This window comes from Mus pahari, chromosome 3, assembly GCF_900095145.1.
Source record: "Mus pahari chromosome 3, PAHARI_EIJ_v1.1, whole genome shotgun sequence".
Lineage (NCBI taxonomy): Eukaryota > Metazoa > Chordata > Mammalia > Rodentia > Muridae > Mus > Mus pahari.
Genome location: NC_034592.1, coordinates 112,738,332 through 112,755,804, shown reverse-complemented (window position 1 = coordinate 112,755,804; position 17,473 = coordinate 112,738,332). Strand labels below are relative to the sequence as shown.

At 51.3% G+C, this 17,473-nt stretch overlaps 1 protein-coding gene across 12 annotated transcripts in view; it reads right to left on the bottom strand.

The window, feature by feature from the left end:
- The window catches only part of LOC110318310 (tyrosine-protein phosphatase non-receptor type substrate 1), a 37,953-nt gene extending 20,738 nt beyond the window's left edge, over positions 1–17,215 (bottom strand). For 4 of the 12 annotated variants that reach the window (XM_021193259.1, XM_021193261.1, XM_021193262.1 and 1 more), the window contains exons 1-2: positions 16,225–16,744; positions 635–991 (exon numbers count right to left, since the gene is read on the bottom strand). In XM_021193259.1, coding sequence (XP_021048918.1) covers positions 635–991; positions 16,225–16,306 — 439 coding nt within the window. In that variant the 5' untranslated portion in view covers positions 16,307–16,744. Of the gene's footprint in view, positions 1–634; positions 992–1,508; positions 1,623–16,224; positions 16,745–16,843 lie in introns of those variants that run through there. The other 8 variants (XM_021193260.2, XM_029536092.1, XM_029536090.1 and 5 more) reach the window with 7 other exon arrangements.
- Between the last annotated feature and the right edge of the window lie 258 nt (positions 17,216–17,473).

Here is a 17,473-nt window from a genome sequence, read left to right as displayed (position 1 = left end):
TCTCTGTCCTAGACAGGTGGGATCCAGGGCAGCACTATTGTAAAAGTCCACAGTTTGGAAGAACTGAATTCGCTACCAACAGAAGACTACAATAAATTGTGGAATTTCTAGATGCCAGAGTAAAATGGAGGCATTTACATAATGGAGGGGCGCTTTGTGTCCTGACTGACATTTGGGAGAGCTTTCCCAGTCACTGACAGGCCCCGGGTTCTGAATGGAGGGGGCATCCTGAGTCTTTGTGAAAGTGATGGTGGAGAGTCTGGGTTTCCTAGAGGTTCAGAACTTTCTCAGCATCTCCTGTGTCCTGGGCTCACCTGTGGGGATGCTTAATGCCTGGGCAGCAAGGAGCCTGCCGGGATCTGCATTCTGGTACTCACTGGTACTTGAACCATGTGAAAGGAAGAGAGGGCTGTGGGGCAGACAGATGAGGGATGAAGATGCCCTCTTACTTGCTAGCATTGGAACCTTGAGCTAACAACTGGCCTCAGCTTCTCTGATCTGTTGAAGGTTGAGCTTAGATCGTGAACCTGATCTCCCATTATACCTGCTGTGAGCCACACTCACTGGATCCGAGATGTTATTCTCTGACCTGATGCTACACATCAGGGTATGAAGAAGGCACAGGCTTACTTACCGAGCACATAGATCTCTGTTCCCCCTCCAGATTGTATTTCTGTATCAGGCTCTGATGGTCCTTTCTGGAACTTCACACAGTAGTAGGTACCGGCATCGTCTGGGGTGACATTACTGATACGGATGGAAAAGTCCATATTGTTTCTCTTAGTAGCATCTGAAACATTTGTAATTCGAGGAAAGGTATCTCCTGTGAATCTGTAGATCAACTCCCGGTTTTGCCCTACTCCTCTGTACCACCTAATGGGTCCCACCGGCGACAAGGAGGTCACAGTGCAGTTCAGAACGGTCGAATTCCCAGCAGCAACAGACACTGATTTCTCAGGCTGAATCACCTTCACTTTTTTCCCTGTAGCTCCTGGAAAGAAAGATGGCAGCCATGATTCACCTTAAGGGATCCTGCAGGCTCAAGTTTATCAATGATTTTCACTGATTGAACATACACAATGCTATTGAGTTCAGCACAATGTTCGGCATGTGTTATTCCCCACATGAGCCTGTAACTCAAGACTAATAAGAAAACTAAAGCACAAAGTGCTAAGCCACATAGCTTAGCATAGTGGAGTGCCCAAGCCCTTTGGAGAAGTGTCATGTCTGAGCTGGGCTCTGGAATTCAAATCTGAATTTGTCAGTTATAATGGGAGGCTGAATTCCCCACAGAGGGAACAAACCCAGCAGAGATGCAGATGGAGGAGATCCCAGGATGTGTGGTACTTTTCAAAGAGGGAGACTCTATACTGGAAAGTCCTGAGTCCTGAGCAGAGCAGTCAGTCTCAGTAGTCTAGTGGAAGGAGAGCTGAGAACCTGGGTCTTAGGTGTGGCTCGGTAGCATATGGCTGCATCACTTGGAGTCATCATTAAGCCCAGGTGCTCACCCTCTGCCAAGTGTTGCGGAGATGTGGATGTGGCTTTAGCATGGACAGGGCTTTTGATGGTCCTTGGCCTTCGTTTCTGTGAAATGTGTAGCATGAGCCCATCTTGATGTACTTCTAATACAAACAAACAAAGTTGATGAGTTAAAAAGTAGTATTTGGGCTGGAGAAATGGTCAGCAGTTAAGAGCACTTGCTGATCTTCCACAGGCCCCAGGTTCGATACCCAGCACTTATATCATGTGGTCTGTATGTCCAAGTGCAGGGGATCCAGGGCCTTCTAGCCTTCACAAGTGCCCACACACATGCATATACCAATAGATATACATAATTAAAATAAAATAAGTTATTTTTATAAAGCAGCATCTAGGGGATGACTCAATGGATAAAGTCCTTGCCATCCAAGCACAGTGGTCTAACTACCTTCCTGAACAATGGTTTGCTGAACTTATGGCTGTAGACCATGAACATTCAGGCACTTAGACATTAGAGACACAGTGGCCCAGATGGGAGGACAGGAGAGGGAGGATGAGGACAGCAAGAGTGGCAGACTGCAACAGTGAGTCAGGTGATCTTGGTCCCCAGCTGGGATCCCCACCTGCTTCTAATGTGACTCTATCTATTAAACTGGGCTGTAGCAGGATCCTTGGGTAGCCCCTCTTGTGTTGGCAGGGTAAAAGAGACTGTGTTTGCCCATCTGCCAATGGCCTGGTGTTGCTGCACTGTCAAGGGGAGAGAGCCTAAGGCAGGGGAGGTCCGTGGATCAGCTCTGCTGTCACTGCAGGTACTCAGAGCTCTGGGATGGGCCTGTCATCAGTTGTTCACTGTCCTGCCTCTCCTCCTTCCCCAGCCAGGGCTTGCCTTGAGATCCAATTTTCATGGCAGATGTGAACAGAGCCTACAAGTATGAGCCTGGTTACAACCTGACTCTCACTCTACAGGGAAAGAAATGAGATCTGTGGAAACAGGGGCTCAGCCGGCATCAGTCAACCTAGAAAGGATAGGGCCGGTGGCCTGGCAAGTGACAGACACAAGGAGGGAACAGGCTTGAAGAGACAGAAGTCTCCCAAGAGCATCAGTGACACCACCAGCTACTGCCAATAGCAGGGAGCCATGACTATTCCAGTGGGTGTACAGTTAACCATGTGAGACCGGTTGAACTGGAACCACCACGTGCACAGGCCAGGGAGAGAAAGAGGCCCCTTGCCAGCTCAGCATTCATAAGTGGATTCCTATTCAATCAGACATAAGCAGGGAACTGGTGTGTACCCTCTGCTTTGTCATGAAGATTGCTCCAAAGCTATGCATAAGCACCTGCTGTATACTTGCTGGTATTTCTAGTTCTAAAACTTAACATCGCATTGCTGTATCCTTTATATATCCAATTTGCTGTCAACTGCTATTTTCCCCACCGTTAGGATAGTAGATCCACTAGAAACTGTTTCTTGCCTTCTTTCTGCCGGGTATATACTGTGTCCCCAATAGAAGTATGCAGATCTCTGTGATTTCCATCCCAGCTAGGAGGACCCTGTCCCCAAACCACATCTATGCTGAAGGAACACATTGATGAAGTGAGAAAGAACAGGTTTTATTTGCACTGTGACCCTGGCAACACCCCGAGCCTCTTCCTTCATCTGTTCAGTGGCGCTCACATCCGTGGCTACCCAGGAGCTGGTGCTCAGTTATTATTATCTCCATCCTCAACGGAGCACAACTGTGAGTCAGCAGTTGATGAGGGAGCTGCGCTCGCTCACGGGAGCTTGAGAATTGGGCGCTGACAAGTTGGAGAAGGGCTATTCTTGTGGTGCAGCCAGAGGCCTATAATCACATGCCAGGCAGGTGACAATAAAATCTGGGGTTGGGGAGGGCTGGCTCCTCCCCTTAACCCCCCTTCTTTTTTTTAGCTCCTCTGGAGATTTCAACCAACTACAAGCAGATTTAGGCAGCTTAATTAATTAGCTAGTGTTTCTAAAGCGTTTGAAGAATTTTAAAAGTGTGATGTAAGTGTCAAACATTATTTTAATCTCCATGTGTATTTTTCAACAGGTTTTTTTTTTTTTTTTGGTTTTTTTTTTTCCTTTTTTTTTTTTTTTTTTGTTGTTGTTTTGTTTTCTTCTTCTTTTATTTTTGCCTGCTTGCTTGCTTTTCTTTTGCTCTGCAGGCTCAGTTCTGTGAGCCAAAGTTGTAAAAATTACTCCTGTGGGCCAAGCCCAGGGCCGGCACACTGGCATTGCCAATGAAACCATTCCCTGCTCCTTTTGGCATCCTGTCAGAGAGCATAGCCTTTCTGGGGCCTAAACCAGACAGCATCCCCGTAGGTGTCACTGCTGATCAGGTGGTGGGGAACGGTACTCAGGGTGGACCAGCATCACATGCTAGTCACTTCCTCAGGGGCCCGATCACAGATACAGGTAGGTCTCCTCTATGCACCTTGAAAATGTGGGAAACAACCCAAAAGGCAACTGACAGGAGTGAGGAAGTGGATGACCCCTTATCCCACAGATGAATTATATAGATAACCACTGTGATAATGTGAACATTTTTCATGGCTCTATTTAAAATAGCATGGTGGCTATGTAAAAACAAACCAACCAACCAACAAACAAGCTATTGTAAAGCATTTGAAAGAAACAAAAAGTCTGAAAACTAAATAATAATATTGGGGTTAGAGATGGCTCAGAGTCTGGGTAGGTACCCGTCTTTCAGAGGACCTGCTTTGGTTCCTAGCACCCACGGGGAGGCTCACAACCACTTTCAACTCTAGGGGGACCTGATGCCTCCTTGTGGAACCTGCACTCCCATACACATACCCTTACCTCATATACACATAATTTAAAATAAAACCTTTAAAAAAGCCTCACAGAGACTAGCAAAGATAACTGCAGGCAACACTTTGATGTGCTATAGTTAAAATAAGAGAATGAAAACAACATAAAATCACACCTTCTGATAACTAAGGAACGTGCAAACACTTCGCATTCACTCAGGTGTTAGTGGAGCAATGGAAACCTCAGGGGGTCACGCCCAAGGAAAGGGAACATCTGATCCTACTGTAAAGCCATCAGAGGGCTCAAAGCACAGGCCTGAAAGACTGCAGAACCACAACCAAACCATGCTGGCCATCAGGGTTAACAAGTAACATCTGGTTGGATCTCAAACCTTGAAGTTCAAGGGGAGTAGGTTTTTATGAGTGATGACTTCCGTGGGGTTCACTTCCGGTTTGTACTGCCTATTTGTAGCTCCTGCGTGGAGTAAGAGTCTAAGAAGCCAGTATTTTCTGTGTGGCTGTGGCTCTGTAAAGAGTAACTGTTAAGTATACCACTGTCTTAGACTACAGACCTAAAAACTGATAAAGCTGCCTTTTCTTTTTTAATTTCTACCTTGGATAAATTTCAGGTTTTCTAGGTTGGGTGATGTGGGAGGGCCTGACTCTGTGAAAGAGTACTGTCCAGCTGGTGTGAGGCCAAGCTCTGGTGCCACAAGTCCAAAAGAATACACACGGTGTCTCCTTCTGTTTAAAGAAAACTATACACGTAACACACATGTTCCATATATGTCTGTGTTTTGAATGAACTTCTCCTAGACAGTTCAGCCCATTATCACTGTGACTAGAGCTCCTGATAACTGTGCTTCTGATAAAGCAGATGCTCAACACACATCCGCTGGTAGACTGAGCAGCCACATGTCTAGAGGAACCGGCCCAGATCGGTAAGATCAGCATCTCTGTGAGCCAGGGCTCCAAGTGCAGCCAGAGTGAGGCAGGGTGGGCTGGAAAGCCACTCTCTTATCACTTTCTAGTAAGTACTACATTGAATAGAGTAGCCTTCCTTTTTGTAACTAACATGTGATGCTTTAGGGAAAGACGCAAGTGATGAGGAGAACCCGAGTGTGTTTCTAGGGAGGGGTAGCTACCCTGTGTGTTTGTTGCTGTGGAAGGCACTGATGAATCATGGGATCCCCATGGACATGGACCGAGGGCTACGTGGCTGTGTCTCTGGCACACTAGTTATGAAGTCACTGGAAGGAGTCACGTGACTGCACTCAGCAGGAACTCGGATCCGAAGGATGAAACAGCTCTAGCTACTCTGATTGGCTACTCTGATTACATCTTCTGCCCCACCCACTCCCAGTGACCCCCTGTCCTGTCAACTGGAATCTTTTTTTTTTCTTCTACTGGCCAAAGGGTCAAAGGCTTAACCAGTGTGCTAAGTGCTACCAACCTATGCAGTAAGGTGGGCTGAGACCTGACTAATGGGCTTAGAAAACATATTTCACTTTTTAAAATAGCAATATTTGGATGAGGCCTTGAAGATGAAGAAAAATGAAAACAATCTTATAAGAAGGGAAAGAAAAAGAGACTGTGCTGTTTCTAGTGAGAAAACCAACTCAGTTCAGAAATGAAGCTGAGGAGGAAGGCAGGGCCTAGTGACCCAGGATGTGAGTTCTCCCAAAACCTCATCCCTAGAAGAAACCATAGCAGCAGTCCAGAGCTCCGTATCCCAATAACCCTAACCCCTACCACAGCAGCAGGCCACCCCTCCCTAACCCCCACCACAGCAGCAGGCTACCCCTCCCTAACCCCCACCACAGCAGCAGGCCACCCCTCCCTAACCCCCACCACAACAGCAGGCTACCCCTCCCTTGGGTCACTATGTCACTTGTGCTTCCTCGCCTGCCCTCTAGCACTTTGCAGCCGTTCATTGTCACTGTCAACTTGACTAGATTTAGAATCAATTGCAAGAGCTGGAAGGCAGACCTTCAGGTGTGCGTATGAGGACATTTCCAGACAGGAGTCACCAAGGAGCAAGCCCATCCCTGGATGCAGGTGGCACTGCCCCCTGGGCTAGGGACTCCAAAGGAAAAGGGGTGGTGGACAGAACCAGTCAAGAGCAGCGTTCCTTTGTTTTCTGTCTATCAATGGCACTTCCTCGGTCACACATACCCACTGCCATGCTGCTCTGCCAAGTGCCCAGGCCGAGTGACCATGGACCTAGTCTCTGACACTGCTAGCTGAAACAATTTTTTTCCTCCTTCTGTGTTGCTCTCAGATATTCTGCAATGCGAACTTAATCAGCGTGTGCTTCACTAGTGCTATTGTCCATACCTTCTGCTGCGACTTGGTAGCGGCAGGGTAGAAAAGCCCCTGGTGCCAGTACTTGTGCAATAGCATACAAAGGGTTGGGGTTGTGGTAGAGCGCTTCACAGCATACTTAAGGCCCCCAATTAGTGCCCAGCACCACACATGTGTGTGCACACACACCACACACACAGAGAGAAACAAGATGTGAATGCAAGCATGGTAACTGTACAGAAAAGAATACATATATACACTGAGGGCAGACACACTGAGGGCTCTGGCAGCTGTGGCTGTGTGGTTTTCCTCCCAGTGATCCATCTATTCCCGCTTACAAAGCTTCCTCTACTGTCAGGGCCTGTCCTAGATGCCACAGGAAAATGAGGAAGATGGGCCTACCCTCCGATCACTTACTCTGGGGGGGTATCCTGGACACAAGCAATGACTATACATCAGTAAGAGATGTCATGAAATGATGCTAAGGCGATGAATCCAGGAAGACCTCCTAGAGGTGGCAGCCTCTGACCCAGGTTGACAGAGGTGAGGTAATGGGAGGCTTTCCAGGAGAAGCCACGGAAGTGAGGCAAGGGCCTTTCCACCTGGGACCAGAGCACAGTCTTTGGGACCCGGACAAACTGGGATAGGAGCTGGGTCAACCCAGATTCCTGGAGGATGACTTCCTGTACACGACTGGGGGACAGACCACCGCTGGACTTTCTGCTGACACCACTGGACAGAGCACTGGGTGGACGTGGCCAGATGGTGCAGGAGGAGCTACCACCCACGCTAACGCGTCAGAGTCAGAGACAGGAGGCCTGGTCAACAGGAAGGGCTTCCAATTTATCTCCACCACGGGCATCTCTGAGGACTGGGCACTGTGCCACATCCCTGGTGGCCTCTTTGAGAGGCAGCAGACTCCCGAGATACCCAGACAGTGGCGAGCTCTGGCTTGGGGCTAGAGGCCTGGATGTCTTGTCCCCAGAACGGTGACTTGGCCAAGCAGCTTTCCTCATCTGTAAGCAGCGATCCTGTCCTGTTCCTACTTGAAAACACACGCTCGGTGGTGGAGGGCAGAGTGGAGAACCACATGGCTTCTCAACCTTCCCTCCCAAGCCGCACACTCCACCCATTAGCTAATCCTGCTGGCTCAAGTCTCAAGCTACAGTGGACTCTGCCTTCCTCTCACCCCACCCCACCCATGACTTCCCTGTCTCCACCTCATCTCTCCACAGGTCAAAGCAGCCTCTAGGCCTGAATCGGGGGCATCTTCCCTTTGCTTTCTGCTGAGCCCCCACTCCACCAAGACCCAGGACCCTTACAGTGGCCTCCAGGATCCCAGATCTTTGCGCTTTTGCAATCAGACCAGACTCTGATCACCGCAGAGCCTCTGTCCATTTCTCATTCCTTAGCTGTCTACAAACATGGCTTGTCCCCTCGATCAGGCCTATCTGGCACTTTCCCTACCTCCTGCATAAAACGGCACACTCCACGCTTTGCCCTGCTGGTTTTTCTAAGTATCATCTATTACTTAACACACTGTACACTTATTTAACGTTCTTAGTGTCCGACCTTAGACTTGCAAGGACTTTCAGAGAGGAGACGCTGTTTCATTTCTCAGTCTTAGGGCAGTACCTGGCATTTGCTAAAAGTTATTGTTTTGGTTTGGATTCTCATCCTCCTACCCATGAGAATTCAGTTAGCATCCTAACCACTGGGGACCTCTGGCTTGTCTTCTGTAAAATGAGGATGGTGTTGATTCTAGGTTTATGCCACAGATGGAAGGGGCCCGCACACTTGGGGAACTTAGCACCAGGACAAGTGCTCAATGAAGGCAGTGACTCCCATGTATCCTGGTGTTTAAAGGTGGAGGAGAGAAGCCATGGATGTGTCCTTCAGCTGGGGGTGGGCTACAGGGTCTCTCTGCCTTAACATACATTAAAAACAAACAAACAAACAAACAGACAAACAAACGAAAAACATTGTGCAGAATGCACACGCAGGGTCTGTGGATGAGCAGCAGCCGGGTCACGCAAAACTTGAAGATGACAAAGCAACGCACGTGGCTTGCCCAGTGGTTTGCCCAGGGGCAGGGGTGAGGACACAGAAACTACAAACACCTGTGTACTGTGAGGGCCCTTTGAACTGTCATGGACTGCTGGGGACCAGAAGTAGCTGAGAGAGGTTGAATTGACTACTGCCACATCCACTGGAGTGATGTCTGAGAAACCTAAGAGCCTTCTTCCCACCCGGGAGTGAGGGTGGGGGTCAGGAACCCACGGGCCTCCTCCCAGCTTCCAGTCCTGACTTGCCCTGAAACAAGCACCGTGCTGCCCGGCATGCCTTCCTAGGGCAATAGACAGACTAGAAGGCCCCACAAGACAACAGCTGCTGCTACCAGTCTTTCCTCCATATGAGGACATGGGGCCCTCAAGCCTGGGAGCTGGCACAACCCTATGCTGGTCATTTTCTCAAGATGCGGCCTTCAACTCAGGCTTCTACATTCTTGGGCCGCCAAAGATATGCAGGCATTTCCCTGGCCAGACTAAAGCCCTCTCTAAAAGCAACACACACCTATTAAACATCATCTACCGTGGTTACCATGCACTGAGCCAGCACAAGGCGCTCTCCGGATGGGATTTCTCCCCAGCTAAGCTGATGTGATTCACTGATTCCTTTCATAGAGCTTTTCCAGCTCGGCTAGTAGTTCCCTTAACCCTTTGCAGCCTCCGCAGGAGAGAAGAGTGAGAATAGCTTCCAGATTGCAGACGGAGAAGCCAGTGCACAGAGAAGAAAGGAGACACGTGGCCCTCTGTTAGGTAGAAATGAGTGCGCAGAGAGGGTGTCTGGTGCATGGCCTCCTGTGCCAGAGAAGTTGGCCAGGGAACCACCACTGGAGAGATCTGTTGAAGCCTTCTGTTTACCTTCAGTGGAGGTGGGGGGTGGGGACACTACCTGCCCTTTAGAACCCCAAAGCACATGACAAGGCTACCATATAACAGGGCCATAAAGGCACCTAAAGACCATCAAAGCTAAACAGAGAGGGGCAGACCTCAAATATGGAGTCTCTGCATGGACTCAGCAGGACAGAGCCATCGTCACCCAACTTCGAAGTACCATTGGGACAGGGAGAACAAAAACATGGTCCAGGCCGCAGGGTGGTTGCAGGGCCTCCCTCACCCTTTCTGTCCATCCTCACTACTCCTCGACAGATGAACTAATAGAATGCCTGGTTGGAAGTCAGACAGGAATGGGGTCCTCCTAACCACATCTGGCCTGAAATGCTCAGTTCTTCCCATGCCACACCATCATGGCAGCAACTGCGAGGTCACTGCCACCATGGAGTCTGTAGTGGGGAGGATGTGCACAGTGGAATCTAATCCCAAGTTCTGGGGCTACTCCTCTGCACTGGCAAGGGCTTCCTGGGAACTCAACACGTTGGAAGAGATCTGTAGCAGCCATGGCCTGAGCCCTGCAGGAGAGACTTGGTGGCAGCTAGGGAAACTGTCTTTGCCTGTTCAACACCATCTTTAAACCTTCTCTTTAAAAGGAGGTTTTCCTAGTCATGCAATTCCATTATTTCACTATCGTAGATTAACCCACCCACTGTGGGCTAGGTCCTGCGCTAAGGTCCCAGGAGGCCCAGGTCACTGTGTCTACCCTCACACAGCCTGTATCCTAGTTGGGGGATTCAGGGCAGAAAGAATTAAACAGTGAGCAGAGGAAGAAACAGCCTGGAGACAACACATCATTTGTTGACTTGAGTTTGTTTTTGCTTCCTCGTTAGAATGTCAGCTCCATAAGAGCAGGGGATGTGCCTACCTTGTTCACAGTTCTATCTCCAGGTACCCAATGCACACAGCAGCCATTAGATCTACTGGCATCTATCAATGTTCAAAATCACCGCACAAATATTTATAATTAGAATAACCCTAATATTGACAGCACAGCAGGCAAGAGTAGACAGACCCTGGCTTCGGTTCTAGACTTAATTCTCTCTGGCTGAGTGGCTTGGGAAAAGCCCACGGTGGTTTTCAGGAACCTCAGTCTTCTTGCTTAAAAAATGGGTAAAATGTATCCTTTTTGGCTCTCTGTGAGGGTCAGATAACAATCCAAAGGAAGACATGCAATCTAAGCATCTATGAGGAATGGCTGTGTCTAGCGTTCACTGTGCAAGGCTCCTTGTGCCAGCTCCTATCACCCAGTTAGACTGAGAAATAAGCATGGCAGAAAGCCCCTCAGTGTGAAGGCTTGGGTCACTTATCAGTCCTTCTCATTCTGCACATGTCTGAAGTTTCCAAAAGTGGAAGGCTATGGGAAGACACCATGTGTTCTGTGTCAAAGCAGGGTACACAGAGCATACTCTGCAACCTTATGCTCCCAGTTCTAGAAGACATTGACAGTTGGCTTAGAGATGGGGCCAATGGCTCTATAGTCCTGGTATGGCCATCACCTATTCTAGCCAGGTCCCCCAGCTGTTCACTCCAGCATCCAATCTCCCCCGACCCCAGCACTGCATACCCCCAGTTGCTGATCTGATCTGTAGCTTTGGAGACCCAAATGGATGTGCTAGAAAACCCAGCTGGCACAGACGACCGGGCTGTATGTTCTCCACCTCTGCCTCTGCTGTTCCACATCTTCCTGGACCAAAAGCTTGGCAAGCCACTCAGCAGGGAACCCATCCTGCCAGGGTTCCAGGAAGCCCTCGTGAGCAGTTAAACAGCATCAGCCAGCGTAACAGACCCTCTCCAACACGTGGATGGGAGAGCACATCTTGGAAACATCTGCTGTCCTCATCTCCTGGAGGATACACTGATCGATAAACACTAGATAAGAGATGTCCCAAGAGAGCAGGGTGCCAAAAGCCCTGGTCTTCAGCCTCCGTACTTGTCAGGCAAAGCAAGGAGACATCTAAAGCACGGGCTTTGAAGCTCAGGTTGATTGATCTGGGTGGCCATCTGATGCAGACACCTTGCTGAGCCATCATCCCCTCACTGGTCAGGGGGGTTAGATGATCAATCATCAATGGTGCATACTCCAGGGTAGCTCTGAGACCCACTAGGATCACACACAGTTGGTCGGAGGCCAGTGTTGTGATGATTATTTTTAGCACTTTCTCACAGAGCTCAGGATCCTGTCAGAACTCTGGCTTTCACGGTAGAAATGTCCAGCCCTATTTTAAAAGTGTCCGCACGTATCGCAGGAGGTCTGCCATCTCCCTCCGTGGCCTGACCCGACCTGACTTTGGGTCTGGAGACCTGTGCTAAGCCCTCTATCCCTCTGCACAGTGAACAGCTATCTCCCAAGCCCCTCCAGCTTTCCAGGGCTGCGAAGCCACAATTTCAGACGTGTGAGTCCAGAGGGAGACACCTAGAGTCAGGCTGGGTCCACAGCTCATTGGCACTAACAAGGCAATTAGATCGCAGAGCTGGTTTCCTCACAACCTGTCCATCCCCCAGGAGAAAGCTTCAAGGGAAAGGAGCTCTCTGAGCCCATGGTCCTCGTTTTCTGAATGCCCACTATGTGCAGGAGCCATGCTAAGTTGGTTGCTTTGCAAAAGTCCATTCCAGTTCGAGGTACGAGCAAGTCCAACAACATAAAACAATGACAGCATGATAGCTAACAGGTACCAGGATGAGCAAGTCACAAAGCATAAGGCAGTGATTGCTTGATAGCTTACAGATACCAGGCATGCTCCAAACATCATCTCAATTTGCATTAATTGACTTACTCCTTGAGAAAGAGCTGTTAATGACATCTCTGGTTTATAGATGAAGAAAAAAAGGAGACCCAGGGAAGTTCGGCAAATTGTTCAAGTAGGTGGCAGAACCAAGCCTGCCTCCCAGGGGGTCCTGGCACTGTTGTGTGTACATGGTGAGGCTAATAGTCAGTGAGGCTGCAGAAGCAGATCTGAGAGGTAAGCACGCAATGCACACAGTCACAAAACAAAGGACAAGTAACAAGGAGCCTCCGAGAGGAACAGATAAAACCGTGGGAGAGGGTCAGGGGGATTAGCTCCCCTGAGCAGGAGGCAAGGGAAGGGAACCTGGAGGGATGGGGATTGAGACAAAGGGAGGCAAGGAAGTACAGGAAAGGTCATCTTGGCAGAACAGCGGGAGCAAAAGTGGAGAGATAAGAGACTGGCTGGGGGGCATGGGTTTGTCTAGAGCCAAACTGGGTTAGCTTGCATATTAACAGACATTGCATAAATCAAATGCCTCTTGTTACTAACACACTGGAACAGCTTGGGGGGGGGGGGAATCTCCCACATAGAATTTCCCTGGACTTCTGGGTATATGAGTGTTCAACCAGGCTTCAGTCTGCAGTGAAGAAGCCCTGTTACCTCATAGCATATGAACATGTATGTTTGTTGGAAAACATGTCACTGAGGTCTGACGGGGGACACCCAGGCCCTGCTGTTCTTTTTTTTTTTTTTTTTTTTTTTTTTTTTTAAGGAAACTTGGTCCAAGGCATCACCAGTTTTGAGCTGGGGTGTGACATGATGATATAGTCAGAGCTGTGTCCACAGCCAGGAGTCTGAAAACAGTTAAGGAGGGTCCTCTTCCATCAGCTCATGATGACAAATAAGAAATAACCTGTCACACGCTGTCACACGCAGGCTCTGCAAGTAGCGAGGTGGTGCGTGTGGGATCCACTCGGCACTTTTAGACTCCCTTCCTTTCGCCCACTGTTCTCCATCTGTTGCAAAGGGCAAGATGCAGGGAGGAACGTTCCAGTGTTAGGGAATCCAGAGCTCACCAGCCCAGATGGGGCCTCTTGTTCAAACCACATCGCTCCCCATGAAGCCAAGAGGCTACCAGTTCTTCGCTCAGTGGGCTTCGGGAAAACCTGACCAAAAGCTTTTGCTTACAGGTGGCTCTTCTCACCCCAACAATGTGGGCTGCATACGCCCAAGACACTCACTCCTCTCAGCAGAAGCCGGATCCAGAATTCCGGCTCCTTCACTGCTTACTCCTGGGACAAGTTTTGGACTCAGTTTTCCTCATCTGAACATCGCTAGTAAGAGCCAAACAGCACATTGCTGGTAAATGAGACTGCAGGCAAAGCACTGGGCCTGGAATGCAGCTCGCCACTCAACAAACACGGGTTCTTCTCCCTTTCTCAACACACAGGACTTCTCTAAAATCGGATGATTAATGGCCACAAAGCGCCCAGAGAATACTGAGCCTTCAATGGGCCTTGTAAAAGCCTCTGGACCTTAGACATACCAGATAACCTCCATCCCTCCCCCTTTTTCCTAGGAAAGAGGAAGTGAGGTCAGCTACAGTGCTTAGGAAAGCACAGTGGCACCATCAGCATGCTACTGACTACCCAAGGGTCCCAGGGCTCCCTGGAGGGGCTCCCTGCTCTTCTAAGCTGGAACCTCAACTTGGCCCAGCCAGGGCCAGGAAAGCATCCTGTGAAGCCTGCCACCATCTCGTTCGTTCAGAATAGCAGGGTCAGCCCTACACGGGCTGCAAGAACCCACGGTGGTGACTTCACCAGAATCTTTTTAGAATTTTCCTTTGGCATCATTTGTCGAGTGCAATCTTTAGAAACTTCCTCTCCTGCCTCCCGGAGGCAATAATTCACATGACCAGCTCCCTTCACCCAAGCAGTGATCTTGTGAAGCCCAGTGATCACATGACACCTCATAGGACGACGACAGTTCTGCCAGAGACAGCAGTCACTCAATCCAATCTCTAAGCTGATATTTGAGGTTCTTGCTCTAACAAATCCGTTTTTCCTAGAAAACTGGACAGCTGCCTCCTACTTGTCTGTCCTTCTGTCCCACCTACAACTGCCTTCTATCTGTCTGTCCTTCTGTCCCACCTCTTCTGTGTGCTGTAAATTCCATGCTCTGGGCAAGGGTGGCTGAGTCCAGTAGGGGCTGAAATACCTCCTGGGGCAGAGATGTGGATTTGATGGTGAGGCCCAGGGGTCTATGCGCAGGACACTGGGAGGCTGGTGCTCAAAGACCACACACCATCTCTTCCTCCCGCAGAATCTCATTCTCACCTCCCAAGGCTTACTTACTATGAAGTTAATCTATGCCCCTCCACCGCTCCCACTTTTTCAAATCATTGATGCTGAGTGGATTGAAACGGAAGGTCTAATCTTTATCATTTTATAGATTGTTTTTATAGGTGAGGGTGGGGAAGGGGGATAGATATGCTCTTAAGAAAGGTGCTGTCCTTCCCCACTCCTCCCACCTCCCCCCAACCCTCCCACCCCCACCCAGGAGGGCAGACTGCTAGTTTGAACACTCGTTAACTATTCATTTGCCAGGAACTGAGCCACAGGACCCTAGTTAGAAAAAGGTCTAGAGCCAACACTTAGATATTAATCTGGGCCCAGCTTTCGGAGAGATGCCTGTAGATTCCCAAGCCCTGGAGCATGACAGGGTAGGGCTGGGACTGGTAAGGCAGGAGGAAACAGACCGGACCTCAGAGCCACTCACAGCAGAGAGGTGAAATTCATCATTTAGCTCTGAAAGGATCCAAGGGTAACTGAAAACTGTGAATGGGGTGGGAGCACTTGGTGGGGAGCACCTAATGGGGAGCACTTCCTGGGGAGTACTCAGTGGGTTCCTGGGTTTCGGGGGAGCACTGCAGTCCAGAGAGAACTCCTGAACACCCCACTTTTCCCACCCTGCTATCCTTTCTCCCCTGAGGCTGACTCTCTCTTCCTCCCGTCTACACTGCCATCAGGTGCCGAGCTCTAGGCAAATGTTGGTGAGAATGGGGTGCTATGGCTGGATTTACCTCCCTGCGAGACCCCTATGTCCATAGCACCAATCCAAGAAGACACGAAATAAGGCTCCCTCCTGTCCCTCCCCAGCTATGGCTTTAGCCTTCATAGCCTTCCAGAAGAGACCCAGGATTTTTTGCAAAACCCCTTTAAGATGCAGCTCTCCTGAATGGTGACCTCACTCCTTGGCCAACCGGCCTTCAGAGCCCTCCTGCTGGAGACAGCCAGGTGTTTGATGTAGGCCAACAAAGAAGACAAGCTCAGAGCCACAGGTACATGCTGGAACTGCAGGGAGCTACTGGAAGCCTGACTAAGGAAGGCAGGGGGGTAGCGGGAAGGAGACCATCCAGAGAGGGCTGTGCCCACCACAGGTAAATTCACTGTGTCTCCCAAGGGTCCGTGGATTACTCGGGCCTCTCTTTCTGTCTCCACCTCCATACACTAACCCTGCTTGCTCTGGTACTAGGGCGAAAGCTCACTCTTCCCCCATCCCAACGGCCCAACAGTGCGCCCAACCTCTGCCCCGACCCTCTCTCCAATCAAGTCTAGCAAGGGAGCATATGGGGAAACCAGGAGCCAGATTGCCCAAAGCAATTGCCAGCCTGCTTCCCCATTCAGGTTGGGCAAAGGGTACGGTAAACCAACTCATTCCTATACCCCGCAGCCCAACGTTGGACTACCCAGTCACAGTCCACAAGGCAGATCCGGATAAGAAGAGTTCTATCCCGGCTTCTAGCTTTGGCTATGTGACCTTGGGCAAGTGGCTGACCCTCTCTGGGCCTCAACTCTGCATCTGTAACCCCCGTTACAGGGATTTGTCGACATTAGCTTAGCGGCAGTGTGCGGGGCCTGAGCCCGCAGCTTGGGGAGGGTGGCAGTAGGAGCTGAGGGTGCTTACCTGCACAGAAACAGGACGCGGAGAGCAGCAGGCAGAGCAGCAGCGGCCCTAGGCGGCCAGGGGCCGGGCCGGCGGGCTCCATGGGCCGCGGCTGCAGAGCAAGGAGGGAGAGCGGCGGTGAGCGCGCTCGGCAGGCGGGCGGGAGGCGCGGGCGAACGACTAAGGCCCCTCCCCCTCCGCTGCCCCCCAGCGCCACCGCCCGGCGGGGTGATCTGACCCCCTCCCACAATGAGACGCCGCCGAGCGGGGAGACTCCGGGAGCGTGACGCCGGGCCAGGCCGGCGGGAAAGGGGAGCGGACCCGAGGGAGCCAGGCGCAGAGCCAGAGGCACGGGGGCGGGGGAGCGGATAGCGAGGGAGAAGGAAAGAGGGGGAGAGGAAGAGGGAGAGGGAGCGGGGACGGAGATCGGAGAGCGAGCGCGAGCGGGGACAGCTCGCAGAGCGAGTGCGGGCTGCGCGGAGCCGTCGCGAGGCCAGCGCGAGGGCGGCCCGGCCGAGCGCCCCCGCCTCGCGCCCGCACCTTCCCGCCCGCGCCCCAGTGCGCCCCGCGAGCTGCGCCGCCCGCCTCGGCTCTGCGCGAGCCCGCTCTGCCCGTGCGGGTCCCCGCCAGCCGCTCGGACCTGCGCCGCCGCGCGCAGGGCTGCCAGGCGGTGGAAGCACCGCTCCCTCTGCCCAGAGGCTGGCCGCGCACCACTTTGCGCAAACTTGTTTTTCTGAGGTCGGCGCGGCGGGCTGGCTACTTGGTCCTCTTAAGGTGGACTGGGGAAGTGGCGGCCGATCGCCCCCGGTCTCGGCCTCTCACCCGGCCAGTTCTAGTCTCCAGTGGGCAAGAGGCTGCTCGCGGCAGGCGAGCTGGCAAGGGTGGAGAGTGGAGGGGGCGGGGAGCTTTGCTTTCTGCCCCTCCCCGAGAGGCCCTGCTCGTGTGTCCCAAAGCCGAAGGTCGGCCTCCGGGTGGGCGTGGGTCCTAGGGGCCCAAATCTTTCCTAGCTGGCCCCGAGGTATAGCAAAAGCAGGAAGTAAATGCAGGGGGAAGGGGGAGAGGAAGGAGAGAGTGATGGTACAAAAATAGCGTGTGTGTAGGAAGGACTTCAGTGCCTCTTGGTAAAGACGCGCTGGGGGAGAGGAGCAGCAAAAATGCTGTGGCAGGGAAAGGAGAGGGGCAGGGCCCTAGGGAGGAGACGGACCAGAGGCCTAGGGAGGAGATGACCAGAAGCCTTCTGTCAGGCCATGTAGATTGGAGGTGGAGAGGG